The 26,705-nt window shown below is 41.0% G+C and overlaps 1 protein-coding gene across 6 annotated transcripts in view; it reads right to left on the bottom strand.

Annotated features, from left to right (window-relative positions):
- Positions 1-26,705, bottom strand: part of XDH (xanthine dehydrogenase) — a 55,233-nt gene that overhangs the window by 7,887 nt on the left and 20,641 nt on the right. For all 6 annotated transcript variants that reach the window (XR_009957855.1, XM_062571734.1, XM_062571735.1 and 3 more), the window contains 20 exons: positions 26,303-26,396; positions 25,334-25,443; positions 20,269-20,453; positions 19,567-19,741; positions 18,850-18,939; positions 18,016-18,185; positions 15,381-15,504; positions 14,716-14,835; positions 13,075-13,171; positions 11,014-11,138; positions 10,043-10,176; positions 8,436-8,523; positions 7,755-7,841; positions 6,092-6,283; positions 5,451-5,596; positions 4,786-4,867; positions 4,026-4,121; positions 3,131-3,259; positions 2,036-2,110; positions 1,118-1,170 (listed from right to left, as the gene is read on the bottom strand). Coding sequence is in view for 5 of the 6 variants with exons in the window: in XM_062571734.1 (XP_062427718.1) it covers positions 1,118-1,170; positions 2,036-2,110; positions 3,131-3,259; positions 4,026-4,121; positions 4,786-4,867; positions 5,451-5,596; positions 6,092-6,283; positions 7,755-7,841; positions 8,436-8,523; positions 10,043-10,176; positions 11,014-11,138; positions 13,075-13,171; positions 14,716-14,835; positions 15,381-15,504; positions 18,016-18,185; positions 18,850-18,939; positions 19,567-19,741; positions 20,269-20,453; positions 25,334-25,443; positions 26,303-26,396 (2,372 nt within the window). In the remaining variant the exon portion in view is untranslated. The remainder of the gene's footprint in view (positions 1-1,117; positions 1,171-2,035; positions 2,111-3,130; positions 3,260-4,025; positions 4,122-4,785; positions 4,868-5,450; positions 5,597-6,091; positions 6,284-7,754; positions 7,842-8,435; positions 8,524-10,042; positions 10,177-11,013; positions 11,139-13,074; positions 13,172-14,715; positions 14,836-15,380; positions 15,505-18,015; positions 18,186-18,849; positions 18,940-19,566; positions 19,742-20,268; positions 20,454-25,333; positions 25,444-26,302; positions 26,397-26,705) is intronic.

Below are 26,705 nucleotides of genomic sequence, written 5' to 3'. Positions count from 1 at the left end.
GCCACTTACCAAAATCCGTACTTACTTGTGTTTTATCCCTTCCATCAAGCTCATGCAGAAATGAAAAGTATAAACAACTATAAATAGGAAGCTACTAAGCCTTCCCCATACTCCAAAGCCCTACTATTTTATCTATCTTTATTTTCCCATGAATCTCAGGGTTTGTGATGACTGTTATGGATTCATTCCCATGAATGCAACAGGAAATCCTTTGCTTTTAGAGTGCAGGTGAACACGACTTAGAGATCGTTAAATTTTAGAGAATAACCAAGCTGAATTGACTAAGTTGAGGACTGTTGTTAAGCACAGTTCACAGAAAACTGTGTGTCTGGTTACTTGTTTTTTATCTGAAAGCTTTTTTATTAAAATACTGGCTGCCACTTGGTTAAGAAAGTAACACATTTCAGAGATGCAAGAGAAATGAGCTCATACTGCACTTTAGTCCTACAGAATCTCTTCTCAACACAGTGTTTAGTTTCTTATGTCAGTCCCTCTGTCTCAGAGATGATGGATCTCTGTTTGCCCTCAGGAGTAAAGCTGACTAAGAAGAGAGTGTATCATTTCAGAACTGCACAGAAACTAGCAAGAGTTTAAAGTGGGAAAGTAAAACTGGCAACACTGGAATTTGCTAATGCCAGAACAGATAGGATGCAGCTTCAGTCAATTGCTGTAGGTAGTTCTGTCCTCAAGGACACCTCCTGCCCTCCTTTCCCCTGGAGCCCCCACTAGGCAGTAAGACTGCCACAGTCATGAGTCTGACACAGGGCAGACCCCCAGGCAAAGCTCTGATTTTACTTATGCCTCTTCAAACCTAAGTTGGCTGCAGTGAAGTTAGATACACTTCTGATTTACACAAGATTCTGAATCTGGCCCCAAGAGATGTGCTCCATCAGGAACCTATCCTTCACTGCCAGGAGACTGTTCGGAGTAGAGGCACAGTGTTAACCTCAGTTTAACATTTCTAGGTGGGAAAGGGCATGCAGTCAGTGAGAAAAGGGTTGTAAGCCTTAGGTTAGAACAGTGACAGGGAGAGCCATAAATCTTCCCAGAAACTCCCTTGACACATATCATGCAATTGAGTAAGAATTGTGCCTCTGCAGCATGAATATTCACTCACCTATAAAATCCTGTGGCTGACAGGCTTACACAGTTCACATAGGCTGCTTTAATCTGGCAAAAAAAAAACATGGAATTTTAAAGCACTTATTGTCCAACCAGTCCCTGCAAAATAGCTGCCCCAAGCCCATTTCCGGGAGAGCATGTACAGAAGGGGCACAGTCACAGACAGTCAGCACAGTACCCAGCACCAGCAACACCAGGGAAAACATCATCATGCAACTGTTTCCCCAAATAGCCTCAGCAGCAGCTACAAAGGGCAGAGCTCACCCACGGGCAGAGGGATGAGACTTGCACCTTGTCTGTTCTGGTTTTCAGGGACAGGGTGAACTTTCCCCTTAAAAAGGCACAGGTTAAATTGCCAGTCACCTTGACTTCAGTGTGGCCAGGGGAAATCCTGTCCTGACTTTCAGATCACAAAGGCAAAGCTCCTCCCAAGAAAAGAAGAGCTTGGATCTGAAAACTGCCTGGAAGGCTGACAGTGCACCAACCTTTCCATATTCAGAGTGGAGAGAAACTGCTGCCATGAAGCACCACAGGAAAAGGTGGATGGCAGCTCAGCAAAGAGATATATTTGTCACAGAATCTCTTCATTCAAATCAGGTCTCCTCCTGCCCAGAACTATAGTCTGACTACAGGGATATATGTAACCACTCAAGTTTCTTATTTGGTCTGGTTTGTCATAGGCAGGCCCTAGAACCTGGAGGAATCTCAGTATTAAATTCATAACTGATATTTTGGGGGTCAGCCCTTTCAAGCTTTGGGTCTTCCCCTGCCAGGTTTCTGCTTCACTGCCTTTGCTCAGGCCTTTCCTGGCAGAGGTGGGGGAGGCCTGGGGGATATAGCTGCACACTGGGTTGGCCAATGGAACAATCTCTGACAAAGCCCGTTTGTCCTGTAACAGATAAAGCCACCTTACCCAGTCTTCCCAGGACCCCTTGGGATTAGACTGTTTGATTGGCTCAAGCCTTTTTAGGATAGTCTGACATGCATTCTAAAAAAAAAAAAAAAGAGAGAGAGAGAGAGGAGCAACATTTTAAGATTTTAAAAGTCAGTCTATAGTATTAGGAGCGGCATAACTCTTCAAGAATCTTCTGATTAAATCAACTCTGCTTTCAGGACTCTGATACATCGTAGAATGGAACAAAGTTCAGTAACTTGCTACATAGGTAGAAATGTTGTCTGAAAAGAATTCTAAAACACATTGGCTATGCTGATACCAGAAGGGAATCCCAAATACAGCACAGAGTCTTCCAGATTATGATGCAAAGTGTTAGAAGTCCACTCATTTGTGCACTAGCTTTGCCTACACCAAGTCATAGAAAGACACTTTAGCATATCTAGCAAGATGAACCCATAATACTGAAAAAAAAATTATTCTTGCCAATATTCAACCCACTCAATCAAACTGCACAGAGAGTAAAAACAGCTGCAAATATTTTGGGAGCTGTAACTTTACATCCTCTTTTCTTCAAACCTGAGAATGACCAATACTAAATTCTTCTGTTCAACATAATCTCAACATGCAAACAGATGCATTCATTCCTCCACCGTGTCAGGCATCCATGATGATGCCATTGCTGCAGAAGGATATTTTCTTTAAGCGTATCAATATTTAGAAGTCTTTGGTTTAAAGGTTAGTCCCCAAACCACTTACAAGTAATATGTGCAGCCCATTATATTGTCATATATAAGATAACATTAACTACTAAGAAGCTAGCTATCCAAATTGATGTTTTGTTCTGTCCATTTTAAGTGATCACAGATGTTCCATTTTATAATTACAAAAGAACTAAAGGACAATTTCAAAAAATATTGGAAAAAAATATGGTCATTCATCATCTATCATCTCCTCATAGTTACAGCAGGTACAGGAAGTTATAAAGAGTCCTTTGCCTGGAATTCCCTTTTGAAGGCTCTACCTTTCTTAAGCAACAGATAAATATACATCAGTTTTTCATGTTCTGGAGTCCCAGCTTTTGACCCAATAGCTCAAATTACTCAGTTTCCATACGTGGACAGCCATTCCGTTGATGTCTGCACTGACAGAGGCAGCTGTCGGGGAGGTATTTGGGACTGTGTTTGTGCTTGTCTCACTGATGTAAATTTTGGAGGTAGGGATTCCCAGTGTCCTGCTAGCAACCTGGGGAACAAAGGTAAAAAACTGCTAAGTGGTTGTTCTTATACATGAGCATAATCATTCATTGCCTGTGCTGCTAGGGTCTGGAGTGCAAACTCTATCCTCTCCTCTCCTAAACTTCATCTTTCTTGGGGAGTCAGTTAGCTTGGTGATTGCAAGCTATCCGGAAAATTATGTTTGCCTTTGACAGCCTGAGAATTCATGCGCACATATATTTGTACACTTTTGCCACAATGACAGACATTCACCAAGACTAAATTCTTATCTCAACAATTAAAGGAATCAGAGGATAAAGAGCCCTGTTAGATTTCCCTTTCATTTCTCTGCCATAACAATGCTGTTTCCCTATGCCCTTTTAATTAAAAAGGCAAATGTGATTAATAAATTGGTAACAAATGCAGTTAAATACGTTTGCAGTGGGACAGTTATTAGTATAAAATACATGTATACTCTGCTTCTATTGAATAAAAAGAAATTGCCATAAGAAGCTAGATTTCAAGCATAACCTGCATTATCTACATTTTCAGTTTTATGTCACAAATTTAAACAGCATGTTAAAAGCAAAGAACTAAAATGCTGATGATTCTAATTCTTGCACTCGATTGTAATATCAGGCTGTAAATCTGGCACTGCCACTGAAACAGTAAGAGGAATTAGTCAGGATTTGTTACCCTGCACACAGAGATTTCAAGCTCTTTGAGGCAATTTTATACAGTGAGTGTAATTTGCCTGAAAAGATATCTCCTACAAATGAGTCTAAACACACTACCTGGATCATTTTGGTGTGAAGTCCTTGACCCATCTCAGTCCCACCGTGTGTAAGTAACACAGAGCCGTCTGTATACACATGGACCAGAGCTCCAGCCTATGAAAGAGAATATTAATCCAAAAGTCATCGTAAGTGAGCTAGTGAAATACTTGGAAGACTTGAGTCACAAACTAGAGACAGAAAGAGATATAGGATTTGGAATTGGACCAAAATAGCAAAACTGGATTACAAAATGGAGAAGCACGCTGCTGCTTGGTGTAACTAAAGCCACTAGTGCATCCTTAGGGTGGATTTCTTCTAGCGTCACTGGCTCAACAGAGGTTCTAATGACGTGGCAAACCTCAGCCAACATTTTCAGCTCAGAAATCAGATGGACCAACTAGAACCTGCCCTAGTACAACAGAGAGGTACCCTTCATCTGAACTTGCCAACACTGCTGACAGCCCATCAAGTCCAAGAACGCAGGTTATGCATACAGACAAAAACAACCATATTGCAGGGTCACAGTGCTGCTAATATTGATGAAGAGGGATTAGGCAGGGAAAGTAATATAACGAATTACCATGAAAATATAGCTGCATTACGGTACCTTCTGGACCATATAAACCAGTAACTGTTGTTTTTCCCATTTTGGTTTTGAAATTTTGTGCTCTTTTTTAATTAGTTTACTGCCTCCCTTGAAAAGCTCTAGTTTGGTATAGATGGAGGAAGGCCTGGGGGAAGCAGGACAAATTTAGCTCATCTATTGACTTTTACAGACCTGATTCAGAAAAGGGATAGTGAAGCTGATGCCAAATTTGGTAGGAATAATGCACATGCCTCTTTTCTTCCAGCGATTCTGCCTATAAGAAGAGAATATTATTTTTTATTTGCCAGGCTTTCATCACAACTCCATGTCATGTTTCTCTCTGACTCCTTGGGCTATCATAGCTGAAATGAAGTGTTTGACTGCAATACAGATTGAGTTGATCAGTAAGTTTTTACAAAACATTGGCTTTGTTTATAGGTCCCAACAAGAAGAAATCTGAATTGAAGATACTTCTACGGAAGTACTAAAGTAATTAGAAAAGTAACTGTTTGGACTATTAGCCATCAAATTATAAATACAAGTCAACATATTGCCTTGATAGCCATCTGAAAAGTCAGGCAAAGACTAGACTCAATAGACCCCTCTCCTCTGCTTTAATATCTCCATTAAAAAAAGAACACATGATGCCACATCTAAATTGAGCCTTATCTAAGCTCCAAGATCACAGATAGAGATTTACTCCCACTGTGCGTCTGAAGGAATTTCAAAATGAGAAATTTCAAAAATCATTCTCTGAATATATGGTCTGATTTCCTATCATTCCAGTTGCTAAAAGCACTCTAGAAGTTAGTGGGCAACAGGTACACACAATGTCACTGTAGCTGCAGAATACCTACCTGTTGAATTCTTCAATTTGCTTCTTCCTAGCATGATAGCTGGAGCTTGACAAACACTCATCCCAGCATCTTTGCAGAGTAAAACCCTCCAGCTTTTGGTTAAAATGGGTTAGGTCTCCTTCATTGTAAAGATTGAGCTTCCGTACCTTCCCAAAGAAAGTGACATATAAAGGATATGCCAATTTTAATGCTTCAAACTAAGTCTTTTTAATGAATAACATCAAAAGGAAGATGGTCCCTAGTTTTTACTCTTCTGTTCAATCTGCAGAACAATAGAATTAACAGATAAATCTCTCTTCATGGAAAAATAAGGAAATAAGACACTAAAGATGGGAGTTTTCAAGAAGAATCCTTCTTGAAACAAGTACATTGATAGTAAGATTAGGGTACCTGTTCTCCTTGGACTTTTCTGAATCTATCTATCATTAAAACTGGTGTTACATAATTGAGGTTATTAAGGGAATTTAATGAAGCAGAAGATAACCCACTCTATAATGTGGCTGTACCAAGGTAATTTTGAGGTCCTTCTAAAGAGTCAGCAAAAATGAAGCAAAAGTTCTTATGCTTCATGATTTGCTGTAGTCGTGTGTCCAGTTGCCAGAGCTTGTTCACTGCCCTGAAATGCGTCAGTGGATTTGTACCTCCTCAGGTGGCAGGCCACACTTTCGAGCAAGGTCACTCATCCAACACTCAGCAATCATCATTCCTTGAGGCCCTCCAAAGCCACGGAAGGCTGTGTTGGAAGCCAAGTTGGTCTTGCAAACGATGCCTAAGCTGCTGACATTAGGGATGTTGTAGGAGTTATCCAAGTGTAACAGGGCTCTGTCCATAACCTAAGGGAGAAAAGAGGTGGTGGAGGTGGGGAAACAGGGGACAGTTGATATGAATCACATGTTAGACTTTCCACTGCTAGCTACAGACAGACCAGAAAGGTCTGAACCTAATTCACAACAAAAATCACTTTCTCTTGCATCTTACAGGCCTGCGGTCAGTTCATCTGGATGAGCAATTATGTACAATCTTCACTCCCTCCCATTTGCAACTGAGCATCAAGTGAGCCACTTGCTACATCCTCCTGAAGGACAAGACATTAAGCCCACTTCTCCATGACACTTATGGCCCTGGGACAAAATGAGCTTCAAATACTTTTTTGGCCCTGGGCTAATGCTGGGCCCCAACCATCCCTAAATGCCAATACTCATCTGGAAGCACAAGAATCTTCCGTTAATTACACTGAGTAATTTGATCCTAGAAAATAAGTCTTGCTGATATCAAGTGGCTCAGCAGCTTGAGAGCTATGGAAGTAACAGCAACTATGTGAAGTAAAGGTTTTCAATAGCAACAGCTAAACTGCAGGATATAGGACTTTCATCCACTAATTATCCAGACTGGGAATAAGCCAGCACTTCTTTCAGGTTTGTGCACACAGAATTCCCTCCCAGCAGAGAGGAGATTATGCACATCCCAGACCTTAATTTCAGACACACTCAAAAAGACAACTCACACTGATGCACTCCCAACCATTCCTTTACTTTACACAAAGACATCTTTCTGCCATTCTGCTCTGTACAGCACCAAGCACACTACCAACACCAAATGTGTCTCTGGTATTTGCATTCTTCTCCCTCTGCAATGCATTCATTTTTCAAAAAAAACATCCAGGACTCAGTAGACCAGGGAAGGCGAGCTAGATTAAACCTGAATCACAGTAGGTACTGTGTAAGGCACTCATGTGACAGAAGAGGAGAGTTTTCTACTCAACAGTGTAAAATTCTTGGAGACTGCAACACAGAATTACAGTCCATCTTTGTCCTTACTGCTTCTAAACTCCAGTGTTAAGCTTGTGTTAGGTTTAGGCACTGCTTAATCAGCTTGTTGGTTTAGGCACCCTGCTCCTGTCAGGATGTTGACTTGGATATTTTCCTATTCCAAGGAACTAACTTCCTCCATACCTGCCCCACTGTATGTCGGTACAGTCTATCAGTCATCCTGCATTGTGCAAAAAGTCTCCTGTCACAGCCCTCTGCATATAATTGTAACACAAAATAAACTCTCCTGACCCTTTTGCCCAATCCAAGTTACTACAGCATCAATAAGAACTATGGGGCACATGCCAAGGCTCAGAGAGCAGTTATACAGTTATAGAAGCCCTCAAAATCACTAAGGCATATTTTCAGTCATGTCAAAGAGCAAAACATGCAAGCATTATTGTATATGGCAATTCTCCAAAGTTAGAGCAAAAGGTTGCCCAGGAAAATATGTGTTTTCCACCTAATTATCCATCAGAATATTTCTTCTACTTACACCATAAGAGAGGTCTACCGAGTTGCCCCCATTGCAGTAGTATGACACCTCCAAACTCTTGACCTTCCCATTCTTCATGAAGCCAACCTGTCAAGAGAGTCTCTTCGGTAATGTTTCTTCTACAAAATTTTCTGTTTCCTGCCTCCCACCCAAAACTCAGTGGACCTTACACAAACAAAAAGCATGAGGCTGGCTGTCTTCTGCTGTAGCATAGGACAAGCCTAAGAGCCTGCAAGCACCTCAGTCTTGCCTCAGGGAACACTTTTGAAATTAGTACTGGCCACCTGCAGCAGCCACTCTCTCCTTAATGGGAGGGGTTTTTTTAAGTAGTTGGATGAGGATGAGAGAGGAAAGCAAGTTAACAGAACAACTAGTAATGCAATACTGTAAACAAATTGGGGGCCATCTAAGAGCAATGTGATTGTCAAGAAGGGCACAATCTTGGCTTCAAGGAAGAGGGAAGTGTTCACTCTGAGGTAAGAAAGAAGGATCACTGGAGCCCACAGAACTTCTGCAGGATTCTAACAGGCAAAACTTCATAATCAGCTAACTAGACCCATGTGCAGCATGAGAGATCAGCAGTGAAACCAGAGCAAAAGTTTATCACAGTACCTTACTGCTCTCTGATGCTTCAGATAGCAACATCAAGAGGACATGCATTCATTTTATGTGCATGCATACCTTGTACCTCCCCAGGAAGGGATGCCTTCCACCACTTATCAGCATGTCCTCATCTCTATCCAACATGCACCGTACTGGGCAGCCAGTTCTGTTAAAGGAAAAGATACATTTATCAGGCAAAGCCTGAAGTGCACTATACAGTTCCTACAGAGGAAGGTTCTTTGCTTTTCTGTGGGCATTGTCTTTCCAGAGTGGCAATGGCTACATGAGTTCAGAGTAAATCACCTGGATTATATATCTTCCTCTTAAGAAAGTGGCAAGATAGAGTAAAAAAAGAAAAATATCTTAGATACTGGGACCTGTTCTTGAAAACTCTTGAGGACAATCCTATTTTTAAAAGGATAGTTTCTTATAGGCACAGACAATAATAAGTGAGCAATCACTGTTTTCTGGACTATTTCTCAAAACACACTTTGGCTCTGCTTGAGAAAATACCATATAAATTATGAAATAATGCTAAGATCATAACTAGACTTCACTTTGACCTTGTCTTTAGTTGCTTGATTATTACCCATGGAGGATAATATGGAGGAGAAAAGGAGCTGCTCTTCACTTTCTAACAAGCTTGACTTCTCAGTGCCTCTCTTTAGGCTGCAAATACATCTAGGGAATAAAATAGATGTAATTTCATTACCTCTGGAATACAAAATCAGTAGTTTGGCTGACAGATAAAGAAAACACAAGACGAATATGTATTACTGATTAAGTAGAGAAAGCAGAAGATTTGCTCAGAATGGAGAAACTAAAGCTGATTTAAGTATAGGAGCTTCATTTTGGCTATTCTCCTCCAAAAATACTCTATCAAAGTACTGCTATGTCCAAACATACAGCTAACATTAACAGCAGGGAGCATCCTAGCATACAAGAGCAATATTGGAAAGGGAAGCATTACATGTAGAGCAGAAGTGTTATCTCAGAGGCCATGTTCACTCACAACCATGAAAATGTGCACAGTTAAAGATGAACCCACATCAAACTTCAAGAAACCAGAAGCACATTTACAATCTGTGCTTCACAAATGGCTACAACATAGGTTGATTCCATGAGCTTTAAGGGGTTTGAAAAGTGAGGTTCTCTGTACTGTGGCCTGCTCTCCTTCCTAGGGAAAATCCAAAGACAGCAGGGTTTGCAGAAGAGCAGAGAAACAGCAGTGTCAGTAGCAGTAACAGTTCATGTCAGTAGTAGATTTTTGAGTACAGAAGAAGCTGTCACACCTCTATCATACAAAACATAATCCTAGCAAGGCTACTGCTGGATTTTGAAAGGTTTGGGGGTGAAGTGAATTGGAGGGGCAGAGAGTTTGACATACAAGAGTTTTAGGAGAAGATCAAAGGAAAAGTAGAGTAAGGGTTTTCCCTTTCTTATTCACAGAGCAAAAGCTGACATTCCTGCATAAGCACAGCCCCTTCCAGCAGCTTCATTTCTCCTTCCAACTAAAAGCCCATTACACTTCTCCTGTAGGAACTCCCAAGCCTGTCACAAGCTATACAGTAAGAAGACATAAAGAGCCTTTGAAGCACCCCAGTACAAGTGGTGCTCCAAAATGGGCAGCCTGGGACAGACGAAGACTGAAAGGAAGAAGCACAATTACCTGTATCCAAACTTACTTGAAAGCAGCCACAGCCACTACAGTTGACAAAATAGTATTTCTAGTCTCTTTTCCTCCAAATCCTCCTCCCATTCTTTTCACTCGAACCACAATCCGATTTGAAGGGACTCCTAATGCATTAGCAACAAACTCCTAAAGAAAAACAGAAAAGCAGACCATGCAAGGAGCTGAGCTGGTGATAAGAATTAGATACCAAAATATGATCTGTCTTAGCTTTCTCCATTCTGTAAACTTTGCAACAGTGCAAGTATTCCGTTTCTATTGCAGGTTCTGCTGGTCCTGCAAGTGGATTTGTTGCAATTGGAACCAGCAAGCCCAGTATATCATCTCTGAAATGAGAAGATATACAGCGCTTTAGTGGACAGATGAGATTCAGGAAGAGAATGATATGAGGTAAGCTTACCAGGCATGGATCTCATTTAGCACAAAGTTTGAGATCCCTTCCACATTATCTATTCTCCTCCCTCAATTATGAGACTTCTGGATAGTCTTAGTGTCCACAACTGCACCACATTTGAAAGTGAATGTAAATCACAAGGGAAAATTTATAGGGCATAATGCTTTTTTGTTGGAAGTCAGTAAGTAAACAGGGCAAAGACATCTCGTAGTGCCAGTAGCCTGTCCCACAAGGTGGCAGGATTGGTCTATACTGTCAGTGTTTGCACTACCTCCCTTTCTGACATGTCATTCAGTGGCCATGCCTATTCACCAGCTAGCCCCATCTCCAGAAAATAGTTGAAGATATAATCCAGGCACAGAGAGAAGTGCTGCCAACAGAAACTTCTCCATCACCTGGAAGTGAATGCAGAACACCACGAGAATGGATATGGACTTTAGATCCATATCCAGTTCTGAGCCAGTGTGACATTTTTATACAAGATAAGTTAGGACAAACTGCAAAACAACAATTCACCTAATCTAAGCTCTGAGAACCAAATTCTGAAGCAGCAGGCTAATGAGAGATAGTACCTGTGTCTTCATTAGGTTTTGGGTTGACACAAAAAGTTCCATCTCACCATCTTCCCCCTTTGGCACAGCCACAGTGCAGTGAGTTTCCAGATAAAAATGTTCCTGTCCACCAATGTACATCTCTCCTAGAAAACAGAGAGGAAGAAGTGCCTCATAGATAGGACTATCCCTGGAGTCATAAGCGATCTCCCACCACTTGTCTGTAAACTCTTCTGACGGGTGTTAAAGGAAACTTCTTTGCTCTGTCCAGAACTGGATATCCCTAGCCTTCCAATTGACAGTTCCAGTTTGTTGGGTTTTCTTTTTTATAAAGAAAAAGCATCCTACTTTCTATAACTCTTCAATCCATATCACAAGGGGGTAGCACTTCAAAAAATAAGTCTGCCCATCAATCCATTTACCCAGTAACCCTTAATAGGCAATGTTTTGTGCCTTTCAAACTGGTCTGATAACACCATTGAAATGAAGGATAAAAATAAATCAAATATATTCTAGCTGAGAAGACCAAATGCAAGATTACAGACTTGGAAACCAGGCTGCAAAAATAGAAACCCAAAATGCATTAATAAGATCTAGATGTGAGTCAACTCTCAGTGACTGCACATGGCTCTTTCCTAGAAAATCTCACCTGGCAGTGCTGGCAGTGCAATTTTCAGCTGTGACACACATTGTTAAATCTCAGCAACAACCTTCTTTCCTAGTCATGGCCCTGGTCTATTTAGCTGCCATGAAAGTTAGTCTTCAGAGCAATTCCCAAAATGCTGTTCCTCGGTTCTATTCAACTCAGGGACAACAAAATAGCTGTCTTCGTTAGGTACCTCAGTGAGAGATGTACACCTGGGGGAGACAATGCCTGCTGTTGTACCTAGCAGGACATTCCCCCTGTCTCCCTAAGGGCCTTGGTCTGGCTTCCACACAATTTTGTGGGCTTTTAAAATAAGCTATTCTTATAGCTCGAAACAGCTTCTGCCTTGCCTGGCACAGTTCTTTTCAGTTTCTATAGCGCTCCATAAAAACCAGTTAACAACAGCTTATGAACCCCTTGAAGTGCCAGCTCAAGTGGCTGACTGCAGAGAAAAAGGATGTCAGCAGTGTATAGCAAAATACAGAAGATGTCATAACTGGAAATGGTTGTTTCAGTTAAATAATACCCTCCTTCCTCCATAGGAAGGGGATTAGACATGCTACTCCATGGTCTCTGAATATAAACTCCTCATACTAGGCCTTCTATCTGTAACTGAATTAATTTTCTGCCTTCTCAGACCTGGCCAAAGGAGGTAACACTCTCTCATTAATAAATACATAATTCCCTGAAGGTCTACAGTCTTTGACTCTTCCTTTCAGGAGCTACTGACCAATGATATATATTGGGCAAGCTACTCTTGGCTATTCCTGATCAAATTATGTGGTTCTGACAAAGTATTCTAGTTCACAGCTCTGGCACTGTCCCCTCCTGACTCTTACTGCTATTAATCAGTTGATGATAATTGCTATGTTTAGCCACCCTTCTAAACCCTGCCTGGCAGACCCCAACTGAATTAAACCCAGAAATGTACTAAAACACCTATCCCCAAAGAGAGGCCAAAAACAATATTCAAGAAGTGTCACAGAACAGTTCCGTATTCTTCATGATACATACAGGTGCAAATATTGGTAGATAGGTTTTCAGAAGCATGTGTGTCCCATTTCCATAAATTAAAGCCACATAACAGATTAAAGGAAAATGACTTTCTATAAGATTTGAACCACTCTGTGTTTGGATAGGGAAAAGCTCCTATATGGATACATTTCAGGAAAAAAATCACTATGTAGAACATCTGTTCAAGAAGTAAGTGGCCTTAAATTGGAAGAAAGTTTACAGATGTACTCTTTCCCATGGGAACATCCAAATCCTTTTGAAACTGAAATTAGATCTTTCATGAGATCTTAATGTGGAATCAGTTCAGCCCAGCAAGCCTACTTGCATGAGCTCAGTGTCATGTGTGAAAAGAAGGCTCATAGTTTGACTTCTTTTGTCAAAAACTATACTATTTGCAAAGAATTATTAATACTTATTCTCACCTTCCAAAATGTGATCAGATTCTTCAAATCCTTTCTTCACATCTCCCTTTTTAAGCTTTCTTGTAAGCTTAAAAAAAGATTGTTTCTCAATAGCTTCCTAGGAAACAAAATAACACAGTGAGGCTTTTATGGAAACAGAGTGACAACACTTTCTCTTACTGAAGAAAAAATATCCAAGATAAAAAGTACAAGAACTTATCAGATGCTAATTATGGTAACAGGCAAATTATTGACTTAAAGCAGTACAAAACAATTTCTCACAACACAGTAATTTTACAGAAAGCACCATAACTAAACAATCTTAGATTGTTTCTTGTGATCCATTTTACCTTACATATGCAAAGTTCATAGCTACCAGAGCTGCAATTTACAATTTACATGAACTGATGAACTGCAGTTCATGGCTTGGGGTAGGAGGGACAGATGAGAGAGACAGAGAAAAGAGAGAGAGTGAGCAAACTAAATCCCCCAGAAGGGATGAGAACCTCTGCAAAAATAGATCCCTTTGGAGTCAAAATACTATAATCTTGCTGAAATTTTACAAATACATTTCACTTTTGCCACAGCTGAAACTTCCATAATAAAAAAGCAACCCAGATTTCTAAGAAGATTAAAAAAAAAAAAAAAAAAAAAAAGCAGCATATTTTTGGGCTCACTATCATTTTACTGATTGAATAAGTAGCTAAAAATCTCAGAAAGGAAAAAGTTCTTAAATGTGGTTTGTGAACTCCCAAATTGTAAAAGCAAATCAGGACCTTTGTGCATAGATGACAGCATCTATGTCCATACTAGACAATGCACAGACTCTTAGTATTTGCATGAATACAATTCACATTACAAAACACATGGATATGAAATATTGACCATTATAAAAAATCAGAAATCCATGGTTCTAATTTCTCCCCAGTAAGAATGGCTTCATACTTTTTTTCTGTATGGGAATACTTTCTTAAATATTGAAATTTGCTTTTACTCTCATATAAGAAAAGCTTGTTAATAAGTCTTCTGATTTAAAAAAAAGGCATAAAATAGTCACAAATTGGTAACATTAATTTCTTCAGCTTTGACAAGATGTGCTAAAGGACTATCCATAAAGTCAGTGGAAATGTTCACTGTGGAGAAGTAACACCTGAAAATTAATTTCATCAGCTTTAGAACTAGACAAATATTCTGTAGAATCACAAAGAAATAGCACAGCTGCAAAGCAAGAAGGGACTTTTTTGCACTCTCTTATTAAGTGTTGTAAATCAACAAGCGGAGAATGAATGAATACCAATGAAGCCAGTAGGGTTATATGAGAGAAGGCATATTGAGAGTAAGCATCTGTGAGTAAGAATGTAACTGAAAGCAATCTTGTTAATTTAAACAAATTTATGTTGAGTGCAATGTATCTCCCAGAGTCTGGCTTATTTATTTCAATATCAGATAATGCAGAACATGTTAATGCACTCCCAATTAGTACAACACCAAAGAGGTATTCTATATTTAAATATATAAACTATTCCTTGTATCTGTATCCTGCTGCATTCACATCACAAAGGCAACAAAACACATGGTTAAATAATCCCATGTGAGAAGAGAGATTAGCTAGCCATCAGTGGGCCACGGATTGACTGTGGAATCAGATCTGAGTCATCTTACTTGAATCGTGACAATAGGTTCAAGCTCTTCATACTTAATCTTCATAGCTTTAGCTGCTCTTCTGGAATGCTCTTGTGTGTCTGCAAGAACTGCGCCAATGATATGACCAACACAAGTGACCTAGTGGAAAGAATAGGATCCATCATCACTTGCTGTGTGTATATGAAGGCACTGAAAGTCTCACAATGATTTCTCATCTCTTCCTTTTGTGCAATTCTTTATTTGTTTGTTTGGACCAGGATTTTTAAAATAGCTTCGAATAGGATGAGCAATAGTCTAATACTAGCTGAGTGGCTAGAGTTGTGGTATCTTGCTTTTCACTGAGGGCCAGGTTCACCTTCACTGTGTAAGAGCTATCTGAATGATATATAGCCAAAAATTAGTCATAGCTTATCAAGAAAAAAACTTGATTGTAAATAACTTGGAAAGTAACTGAATGAATGATCCTGTTCCAGTTGCCTGCAGCTTAGAGGAGAATGGTGCAGAGAGGTGGAGGTTAGGGGCACAGAGCGAGGAAATTCAGGCAACTGAATATGGCAAGATTTCCACTGACTCCAATGTAATCAGGATTTCACTTTATGTACAGTGGAGAACTTCACTGGATAAGATGAAAAACTCCATCTCCTACATCATGTGATTGAGAGAGGCTATTTTTAACCACGTACCAAGTCATCAGCGAAAACAGTCTCATCGTTAGCAATGCCAGTGATGTTACTCCCAGGAACATCCTTCACAGAGACAAAGCACACAAACCCAGGGACACTCTGGGCTTCAGATGCATCTATAGAACTAAATAAAGAGAGTAGGAGAAGCAGAGTTATTATTTTTCATTGCTCAAATTCTGTAAGTGCTTATAAGCATGAAATACCAATGAGCTTATAGACCTGATTCCCTGTGGTCTGGCTAAGCAAAACAGAAGTTTTTCATAAGAATATCATGTGAGACTAAGGCAGAAAGGCAGCATACTGGACTTAAATCATCAAGAATCTATATTATACCTTGGATCCTGACAGTCAATCTCATATCCAGTCTGCCTCTTTAAACTATATTGTATCATATATCTTTTGTCTGAGACACCTGATCATGGCTACTAAAGATCTCTTGGCACTTTTATCCAAAGACAGATTGGCATTAGTGATGACCTGGCCTTCCTCCACTGTCCTCTTAGTCGTCATGATTCTGTAAAGGCAGAATTCCTCTCTGTGCATTGATAAACATGAGATTTTACTGCCTCATACAGCATCAACAGTGTGTTCACCACTACAGAAAAATGTGGCTGTGAGTCTGGAAAAGTTTGTAAGTACCAATTACAAAAAAGCTGTAGAGTACTTAAACAGACATTAAAGAAATGAAGCTCCAAGAGACAAAAAGTGTCATGAGTGGTCTTTTTTGGTAGTCAGCAAAAGAGGCATCTAACTAAAATATTTGCCTGCTTGAGCTGTTCACAGATTTAAAACTAAGTGACAAACAAAACAGAATGTAACTATAAATATGTTATAGAAGATTTTCAAGCTCCCTTTGCAATATTTTGTACATTGGCTGTGCAACTGGCTGATTTGACAATGGAGCTGTGCAAACATAAGAGCTGTGGGTTTGTTTCTTCTGACTGAATAATTTATTGTCTTCTGTAAATTGTTGTAATTTTTCCAGCATGCTTGTATAAATTCCTCAAACTCTGATATAAAATGTGCCTCAAAATAGTTGTTTATGCATCCCAGTGAGTTATGAACTTTAAAGAGAGAAATTAAATGAATAAATGAACTTTCATATATGAAATCTTAAACAGCAGGAGCTGAAGACAATTTTATTTTTCTTTGGAAAGTTTGCTTTCCTGTGCCTCTGCAACTCCTTCCTCAGAAGGAATCCCCTGATTAATTTCCTTAATCAATACAGAGGTAGATGATTTCTAACTTACACTTAGTGGTCAAAACCTGACTCAGACAAGGTGGAAGTTTTCTCATTAATTTCAATGGAGTCAATATTTTGACCAGCAAAACCATAGGTGGAAATACTTCTGTCACCTGATGAAATATTCTGCCACATCCTCTGCAGAATGACACATGCTTATAGGCTTGAAATGTGAATGCACAGCACAAGTACAAGAGTATGTGCACATAACCCCTGGAAAATACTGCATACTGTGGTCACAGGCATAGATCTGATGCTTTCCATATTGCCCCACGTGCATGGGTAATAGTAACAACACTTAGATTTTTGTGGCACTGTCAGTGACCAAGTTGCAATACCTAAGATTTAACTATGATGACAGAGCAGTTTCTTTCATAACTTGGGAGTCAACTACATCTGTGTATCCATGACCACCATGCTGCCTGTCCTGTATTAGAGCACTGTAGGAAAACCCTGAGCAGGAAGCCTAAATAAGCAGGAAGTGTTGCCTAAGGAACAAACAGCACATTGCAAGGCTATTGAAGATGACATGAGGCATTGTAATGTAGTGTCCCACATCTAAACAGTTGAGAGCAGATGAGAGCCTGCAGAGCCACCACAATGTAAGTACAATTAGGCATTGTGTGTGGCAGTCAGTACCACAGCATAACAGCATTTAGACTCAAATGAGAATGCACAAGACATTATCTGCCAGGGTTGGCTACTGAGAGGTGGCTAGGCAGCATGGTTATAAATTATGCGTCGGCTATGCTCTGTATGGGCAAGACATATTTCAAGCCAGCTGCACTTTCAACCACTGACCTATCCACCTTACCACAGCCAAGCACGAACAGCTCTGTATCTATTAGCTGAGGTTAATTCATATAGGCTGTTATGCTGAAGGATTGATTATGTTCAAGTAAGCGCTCGGCAAGTGAAAACAGAAGATGGTGCACACACAACTGATTACACACCAGTGGGAGTGCTGTAGCCGAATCGGGATGTTGCAAGCTGAACTTTTAGGCAGGCAAAAATGGGTATGTTCAAGCTGCATGCTCAGGTCAAGGATTAAGATGACATCTCTTCAGACACTGTGGTGCTTTCCAATCCTGCTCCTTCTCAATTCTGCCCATTTACATGCAAGAGATGGGGCATGCAAGAGCACTGTCTAGGGGCTAGGACTTTGCACTCCAGCAAAGCTGGGAGTTAAGTGTGAATTGCCTCATATTCTCACTAAAGTAGATTTTCAAGGAAGTTGTAACATACACCGCTCACCTCTGTGTTATATGCAATGAACTGGGATTCCCACTAATGCAAGAACCTTCCCCTCACCCCCTCTTTGACAGAGCAGTGTTTTCTAAGCCACCAGACACCAGATGCTTGCAACATCTGAAACTCAGGAGCAGCACTTACAGGATCTTAGCATGGGCTTTGGTGCTGGTGACCAGTGTTAGATACAGTTCATTCTCATAGTGAGGAATGTCATCACAGTAGACCGCCTCTCCACATGCTTGTTTGGCTGCTGAAAGATGCATCAAAGGCCGGCCCACCATATCTTCAGCTGCCTGCCCTGTGGGCACTTCCTGGAGTAAAACACATGGCTAACTGCTGCTGCTCCTATTGCAGGGGACACAAGCATTGACTAGAGAGCAGAAGATACATTCTAGTGAGATTGGGAAGGGGAATGCTAGGTCCTGTGGGAAAGGAAGATAAACATGATAGAGTGGCTACATAGAGGGGGCTGTAGAGAATGAGGTGAAAGGGATTCAATTATTTGAAATTGCTATAGAAGAGAAGGATTTGATGTGACAGCTGGCATGAAAGATTCAAGTTTTACAGCCATCTTCTTCTCTCAAAGCTAAAGAGAACAGGTCATGAGCAGAGAAACAAGGAAGCAGATATATCCTGAATCTAAGGCCTGAGAGATGCAAAGAGAGGCAGGCTATAACTGTGTAGAGTAGAACAGTTTCAGTCTGGATGTGGAGCCCTGGCTGCAGAAGAAAAGTGCTACCTGCAGTAATTTTTATGAAGCTACACAGTTCAGGAACAAAACCTTGGACAATGACATGAAGGAATACTGTATTCTAAGGCAAGGAGAGGACAGAGACACAAATACAAGTCTCATGAATGGCGTGACCGCAATAAGTTCATGTACAGTCTGTATTCAGCGAGGCAACAAGACAATAGGCAGCACAGTTTGGGCTACAGAAAAGCCTGAGCCTGGATCATGTAGGTACTGTTACTTACTTGGAAGAGCTGGACATTTGCAATGGGATCTTTGTGAAACAGCTCTGTGGCACTGACGTAGTTTGAGGGAACAGGCTCACACAGCTTATTCTGCCAAATACACATCAAAGAACAATCATCTCCCCTGCCAGTCCCTTTCTCACATTCCCCAGTAGTTCAAGATATTCTCCTCTTTCCCTCAAGCTGGAGTTTCCTCTCTAATGTACCAGAGTAACCTGCAGAGCCGTGAAGGGCAGATGCACCAGCTGGGGGCTGATCAACAGACCAGAGTACAGTTGTAGGTAAAAGCCCACAGTCACCACATAGATGGGCCTAGCACTCAGCTTGCCATGAAGATAATCCATCTTCTACAGAGCAACTGGCAAATGGGAAGAATAATCACAGCCCCACAGGAGCAGGTGCAGCACACTAAACTGGAGAACTCCAGGAAACTTCCCATGTGCTTGCAGACCAGTGTCTTTCCACAGCAATGTGGGAATGCCAGGGGGAAACAAATGGGCAGAAACATTGGTCACTGTCACAAAGAGAAGGAGCAGGGAAGCTCTGGCAACCAGTGTAACAGGGAGTTTTCTGTCAGAAAATATTCCTTTCATGGCCACCTGCAGGCATGCTAATTTTGCCACTCCTTCTGCTTGTATCTGAACCCTCCTCATGTCTTCCCATTCAGAGAGCACACAGACCCATCTTTCCCAGCCCTTCTTCCCCAGCAGCACTCACTGGGCCATTGTGCTGTTTGCTCAGTTTCTGAAGCACCGTCAAGTAGAACTTGAAGAAGAAGCTGAGTGTGAGTGTGCGTCGGAAATCCACCATCCCACCAGGTGCAGAAGGAGACAGGTCCATCTCACCCACCAGCAAGTGGCAGGCATCCTGCAGCAGCTTCTCATTCCAGTCTCTGCAAAGGAACACAGTGATATCTACTCCTTGTTTAGCCCTAAATATCACAAAGGCAGATTAGCTCATGTGACATGGCAACTCCACTGGCTCTCAAGTGGCAACCACCTGCTCTATCTCTATCTATAGTGTACGTGTCATCTTTATTTTCATATTGGGCATATGTCTTCTGTTCTAAAGATATGACAATACCATTAAATGATGAGTGCAAGTTTCTCAGCCTAGTTTGAATGAAACTCAGTTTTTCAGGCCATCCCTGTGTTTAACTTCTACCCACCTCTAGAGATGAGTGCACTTAGTAGGAAAATGGATCTCTGAATGAGAGACTGACATGGATCTTTGAGAGAGAGGAGTACTGGAAGAAGTGAGGCTTTGCACGGAACACAGACTGCTGCAGAACTGTAGCTATGCTTCTTCCCTTTCTCCTTCTGAGTGCTATCAGAGAAGATTCAGGATATTTAAATTGCTCCTGTAAAAGTCAATATTGTTCCTATTAGGCAGCCTTTCTATCACAGAAAAAATTCCTACCTCCCAGTGAGCTCTTGGCAAGTTTTTATTGCTAGGACAGTTGTAGGAGCCATTCCTCCATAGCTCAATTTAATCTCTTCCACTTGGCTAGTCCCTTCTTGGAACTGGACTCTCATCCCACAGGTCACAATAGCAATGTCATCCTCCCGACGTGAAGCTTGCTTGAAAGCTGAGAAGTACTCACCCTAGGAGAGAGGAAAAGATTTCATTATTCTCTACGCTCTCTTGGCATGCTTTGGAATATAGACGTAGACAAGCTGCTGGCCTGTCCCTACACGAATGAGCTATTCCAGGGAACTGTATCTGTTTGATTCACCTTGCAGTGCCAAGCAGGACATGTTTGTTCAGGCAGCACTGTATATTTTCTTAAGATTCAAAGATTAAACTTATCCAACCTAGGACTGTGTGTGAGATTCGCTTTGATGGAGATTTGTTGGTACCTGTCACATTTTTTCCATGTCTTGGGAACAGGAATCAAGATAGAACTTTTGTACATAAACAAGTTTACTCTTCCTCAGTTACTTTTTATTTCTCCTAGTCTGCCAAGCTGTTGATTTGGAGGCCTAATGAGTAGCCCTGAGATCCTCCTAATCCACTTCTCTTCTTGCTCTTTGGAAAGTCTTTGAACTCTGGAAGAATTGAAATCAATAATCACAAATGGATCTTAGATCTAGAATGGACCAGGCTAATGGATATAAAACTTAATTTCAGGCTGTTCCTACAAATATACTTCTCAGCAACTACTCTGACTCTACACAGCCAGGAACTTCTTTTCAAGGCACCAGCAACTACCACTCACAAAGCTCAGCAGCTCTTTCATAAAGAGTGACGTCCAACATGAGATTAACATTCGGCCAGTTTATACCATGGTGTCACCCTGGAGCCGTAGAAAACTCAGCTTTCCCCTTCCTTGTCCCACAGAGTATAACAAATTCCCACTCGGGTATCCTGCAGACTAAGAGAAGAATCAGATCTGATGACTTTGCATGGCCCTTCTGGGTCACATGGCCAAATGACTCTGCACAGCACAACACCTTGTCCCATTAATCATATCTAATCAGAAGTAAGTAACACTTTTTCCATTACCGTAAAGAACAACTCCTCTATTATTGGCAATGCATGTAGTTTCACAAGAAGTCCATTTTATGTGTTGAGATCTCATTACTACAGATATAACTGAAATGCATGTTTCGTTTCCTGAATTCAACTAACCCATGCGCAACCTGCAGATAGTAGCCAAGGAGCTTCAATAGCATCCTCCCAACAAGGACATTATGTCATTCTGCTTGTTAAAGTAATTAACTTTCAAAGAGGAGAAAGGCAGCCTCATCCCTTATTGCACACTTCACAGAAGCATTCCAATAATGTGATTACAGTGAGAAAACAACATTTGCTCTCATTCCTTACAAAAGACCACAGGTTATCTTGGTGCAAAGTCCTGTGGGAGACAAGTTCTTCCTCATTGCTAACTAGGAAGCTAGGTAAGGTCAACCATTACAGCAGCTGCCCTTGATTGTTCTTGTCTCCCTTACCTATCAGCAACACAACAGAGCATGTCCTCTTCTAGGGAAGCTTCCAGGTGCTAGTTATTTCACAGGAAAAACACTCTTTCGTAGCAGAGGGGAAAAAACAACTCACACAGAATCATAGAATCACAGAATTGATAAGGTTAGAAGGGACCTCTGGGAGATCATCTAGTCCACCCTCTCTGTTCAAGCAGGGTCACCTACACCATGTTAGACAGGGTTGCATCCAGGCGGGCCTTGAAGATCTCCAGAGAAGGAGACTCCACAACCTCTCTGGGCAACCTGTGCCAGTGCTCCGTCACTCTCACAGGGAAGAAATTCCCCCTCATGGTCAGGCAGAACTTCCTGTGCTTCAATTTCTGCCCATTGCCTCTTGTCCTGCCACATGGGACAACGGAAAAGAGTTTGTCCCCGTCCCCTTGACACCCTCCCTTCAGGTACTTGTACACATTGATAAGATCCTCCCTCAGTCTTCTCTTCCCCAGGCTGAAGAGGCCCAGCTCTTGCAGCCATTCCTCATAGGGCAGGTGCTCCAGCCCTCTGATCATCCTCGTAGCCCTACACTGAGCTCTCTCCATGTCTCTCTTGTACTGGGGAGCCCAGAACTGGACACAGTACTCGAGATGAGGCCTCCCCAGGGCTGAGGAGAGGGGCAGGATCACCTCCCTTGACCTGCTGGCAACACTCTTCCCAATGCAGCCCAGGATACCATTGGCCTTCTTGGCCACAAGGGCACATTGCCGGCTCATGGTCAACTTGTCATCCACCAGCACTCCCATGTCCTTCTCTGCAGAGCTGCTTTCCAGAAGGTCAGCCCCCAGCTTGTACTGGTGCCCAGGGTTACATTCCCCTAGGTGCAGGACCCTGCACTTGCCCTTGTTGAACCTCAGGAGGTTCCTCTCTGCCCAACTCTCCAGCCTGGCCAGGTCTCTCTGAATGGCAGCACAGCCCTCAGGTGTGTCGGCCACTCCTCCCAGCTTGGTATCATCAGCAAACTTGCTGAGGAGGCACTCTGTCCCCTCATCCAGGTCATTGATGAAGAAGTTGAACAGGATGGGACACAGTCCTGAGCCCTGGGGGACAACACTAGCCACAGGCCTCCAACTACGCTCTGCATCACTGATGACAACCCTCTGAGCTCTGCCGTTCAGCCAGTTCTCAATCCACCTCACTGTCCACTCGTCTAACCCACACTTCCTGAGCTTATCTAGGAGGATGCAGAACTCAGACTGCTAGGGGTTGTGCATGAATCTAAATTAATCTCCAACCTTACCTCCTGGAGAGGATGCAATATGAACTAGGAGCACATTAAGAGCTACACAGGCTCCGAAAGTTTTGTAGGCAACATTCACAATTGCAAAAACATTGTTTCCATGTCAATTTATTCAGTCCATCACCATGGAAGAGAGAAGTCAATAACGACATGAAGGTGTGAGGATACTAATTAGAGATAAAGTAAGACTTGATCATCCTGTTTTGTTTCTCCAGCAGGATAAAAATTGTGATACTGTGAACCTGTGATGACAACACTGAGCAGACAGTAGTATAAGCTTAAGGTAGTTTTCTTAAGACAGAATTTTCAGCCATTGTGTTGACAGGCTTTTCCTATTGAAAAAAACAGTAAAGATTTATGTGATAAAGAATCATAACAGATTAAATAACAGTGACACATAGGAATAGGAAGATGTACATAATGAAAAGAATACGAAGGTCTGATGGTCATTAAGTTAGCAATAATGCAGGTGGTGGACAATATTAGTTATCTTCATCTGGAACAAAAGGATTGTTTTTATAGTCTAGAAGAGAAAGAGGGCAGAAGCAGAGGATATGTCCTGTTTTGGGAATGCCATTCTACACACTAAAAGATACACATTGTTTTCTCTTTTGGAATCTGCTTATATGTATTTTTAATCCTGTGAGCTGATTCTTTTTCTAAATGCTGTCCTTGCTCAGCTGCATCTCCCTTCCTTACAATAGAGTCTAAAAAACCTTTTTCCTGAACAACAGCTGACACACAAACCAGCAGGAGAAGAGGTTGTTACCTCTTCCCCCTTAACAATCTCTCTACGTGATAAAACCTACCATGAATTAAATCCCCCTACAGTAACATTAAACAGTGAAAACTGCTTAACTTCTTTATGTTGTTTGGCCAGTCTTAAACTTGTGTAACAAGACATACCAAGACAAGAGGTAAAATCAGTTTTAAACAAGCATAAACCAAAAGATCAGGTTCTGCTGTGTGCTGACACAACCCTGCTTCCCACTGTGTGGAAATTACAGTTCCAGAAGACTTTGCCTGCCTCATTCCAGTACTTCAGCTATTTCTTGAAGAACTTCAGTCATCCTGGCTTCATGTTTGTGAGCAAAGATCAGCCAAGAATCCATGAAGTAGAAAGTTCAAAAGTTATTTTAGTTTTTCAGATCAATGAGCTGCACGTAACCTACAGATCATGCCTTTGCCCTAGTAGTAAAAGTTTGTTTATTTTGTGAAATTTGCCTACTAGAGTATGAGCTTTTTTCAGAGTCATATAGATGGAGGAACATGGTGCTGTCCATTGATTTGCTCAAGCACGTTTCTCATTTTGGCAACGACTGGTGCTTCTTCCAATTACCACAAGTTCAAAGTAGAATCACCCAGAAACAGATAGAAAAATAATACTTAGGGACAAAAACCGGAGAGGATAGACAAAGGATTTTTTTGATTCTATCCCATAATATGATGGCATTTCTGGAAAATCAATGTTTTCCATTTATAAAGAAGACATGTCACTACATTGTGAATCCTTTCATATTATAACTGATGGCCTCAGGCTCTAAAAGGTTCTTAATACCGTCATTGGCATAAAATTACAGTCTTATGTTCTCAGCCCTTAAGGGAAAAAAAGATACTTCTACCTCATAGGCACTAAATCAGTTGTACCTGCTGCTATAGAAAATAATTGTTCATTGATCTATGGGAAGAATGGTTTGCAGGCTCAGTTGAAGTTGCAAGTCCACATCGCCAAAATGCCAAAATAATCAGTCCTTGTGGTTTCAGTCTTACAAGATAAGGATATGGAAACTGAATTTCCCTCTTATCTCTACTAACTTTCTCCCAGTCATTTTTACATTTCTTTTCCCATTCCACCTCATAGAAATTACATAGGAACTTCAGTAACTTTACTTCTCTCACTTCAGGAATTGCTAACATCTTTGCTGCACTATGTTGCAGACAGAGAACTTAGATCTTTGGGAACATACCATTGTCACCTTTCATCATTACTGAATGTATTCAAAAAACTACAGAATAAGGTGAGGTTTCGATTTACTGCACTAAAAAACTTCTTGGGCTTGTAGCACTTTACTAGAAAGTCCATCTCCCCTTGCTTATTAAAAAGACAGATTTTCACCAACTAATCTATGTGCTTGTTGATCTACCTGGGATTACATAAGCATTTGGAGGTCATACTTCAAGGAAAAGTGCATAACATATTTAAACCAACACTCAGGCAACACCATTTTAGCTCCACTAACGGTGAAATCTGTTCCCACTAGCTTACCTTCCTGCTGTAGGGTATCTCAACACAGAGAAGTACTTCTTCAGGTTTCAGTATCGTCTTTCTGTAGCCAATGAAGAACTTCTCATCCATTGTGATAGTCCTTTTGCCCTCTGTAGAGCAGGAAAGACATGGTGGATGAATAAATAACTCAGATGAAGAATGGCAAAAATGTATGTGAAAGAGCCTTCAACCTACAGAAATTATTCTTGATATGGTGTCAGTTTTCATCTTTCAACCTTGCACAACAAATCAGGAAGGATTTTCTCAAGTTTAATTTGATCCTTATGGAATCTATGATAGCTTCTGTCTACATACGATGTTTCATCTGCCCAGAAATTGATCATCAAAGAGACCTTTCAAAGTCCTTCTTCCTTCTTAAGCTAATTAAAGCTGAGCCTTCAGGCTAATCAGTTTCCAGCATCCCAAAGTAATTCCTTCTTTCCCCTTCCCTTAGCCTACACTCAAACTCATTATAAAAGAAAGTTACTGATCAGAGAGTCCACTTAGTTCACAAAAGGATCATGTTTCAAAAAAGAAAATCTTCTTAAGAATAGATAAAAATTAAGACATCTTTCTTCACAGGCAAAAAATAGTTATCAATCTTTATCTGAAAAAATCCACAAGAATCCAAATGTGATAGTGACAGAAACAACTTCCTGCCTATAATATGCTTATTTTTCGTGAATGAACATCTTCAGTCACCTCTTCACAAAGATATGTCTGTGAGTGTATGCACAGTACCAGAGATTCATTTGATTAAAGTTAAAAATTCTTTAAGGAACCAACCTTAAATCTAACCCTAAGTCATCAGGCTTACAAAGGGCAAACCCCAGAAGACTAAGATTAAGCCCATGTTCTTTAATGTTAACATGCACTTTCCTCAAGTTCTGACCTGGCCTAATAATCTATAGGAAAGGACTGATGAGTGCCCACCTCCTTTAGGGCCACAGGGAAATGTAAGTAACTTACCCTTTGATATCAGAGTCAGTTTGCTTCCACTTGCCATTAACACAGGATTTAAATCAGAGATTGGGCTTGCTGTCATTATGTTCCCACCAAGAGCCTAGCATGATAATACATGCATTAGATAAATATTAAATAACAACATAAACATGCAGCAAAGGCACCCTGTAATCCTACATTACTTTATACACAGTGCACTAGAGTACAGCTACACTTGAGTTTATTTCGATAAACTCTTTTGCTCATTCAGCAATTTTAGGCCTTTAATGCAGTATGAAAAAAAAAATACAAAACCCACTGAATCAATTGCAGTTCCAGCCAATAGCAACATTAGACCAAAATGGTTTTAGGAATAATCTTTGGGTAATGCATCAAAACAATGTTCAAAGTATGTTTGAAGTATATATGC

This window comes from Rhea pennata, chromosome 3 (assembly GCF_028389875.1).
Source record: "Rhea pennata isolate bPtePen1 chromosome 3, bPtePen1.pri, whole genome shotgun sequence".
NCBI classification, from domain to species: Eukaryota; Metazoa; Chordata; class Aves; order Rheiformes; family Rheidae; genus Rhea; species Rhea pennata.
This window is presented reverse-complemented; position numbering and strand designations above follow the sequence as displayed.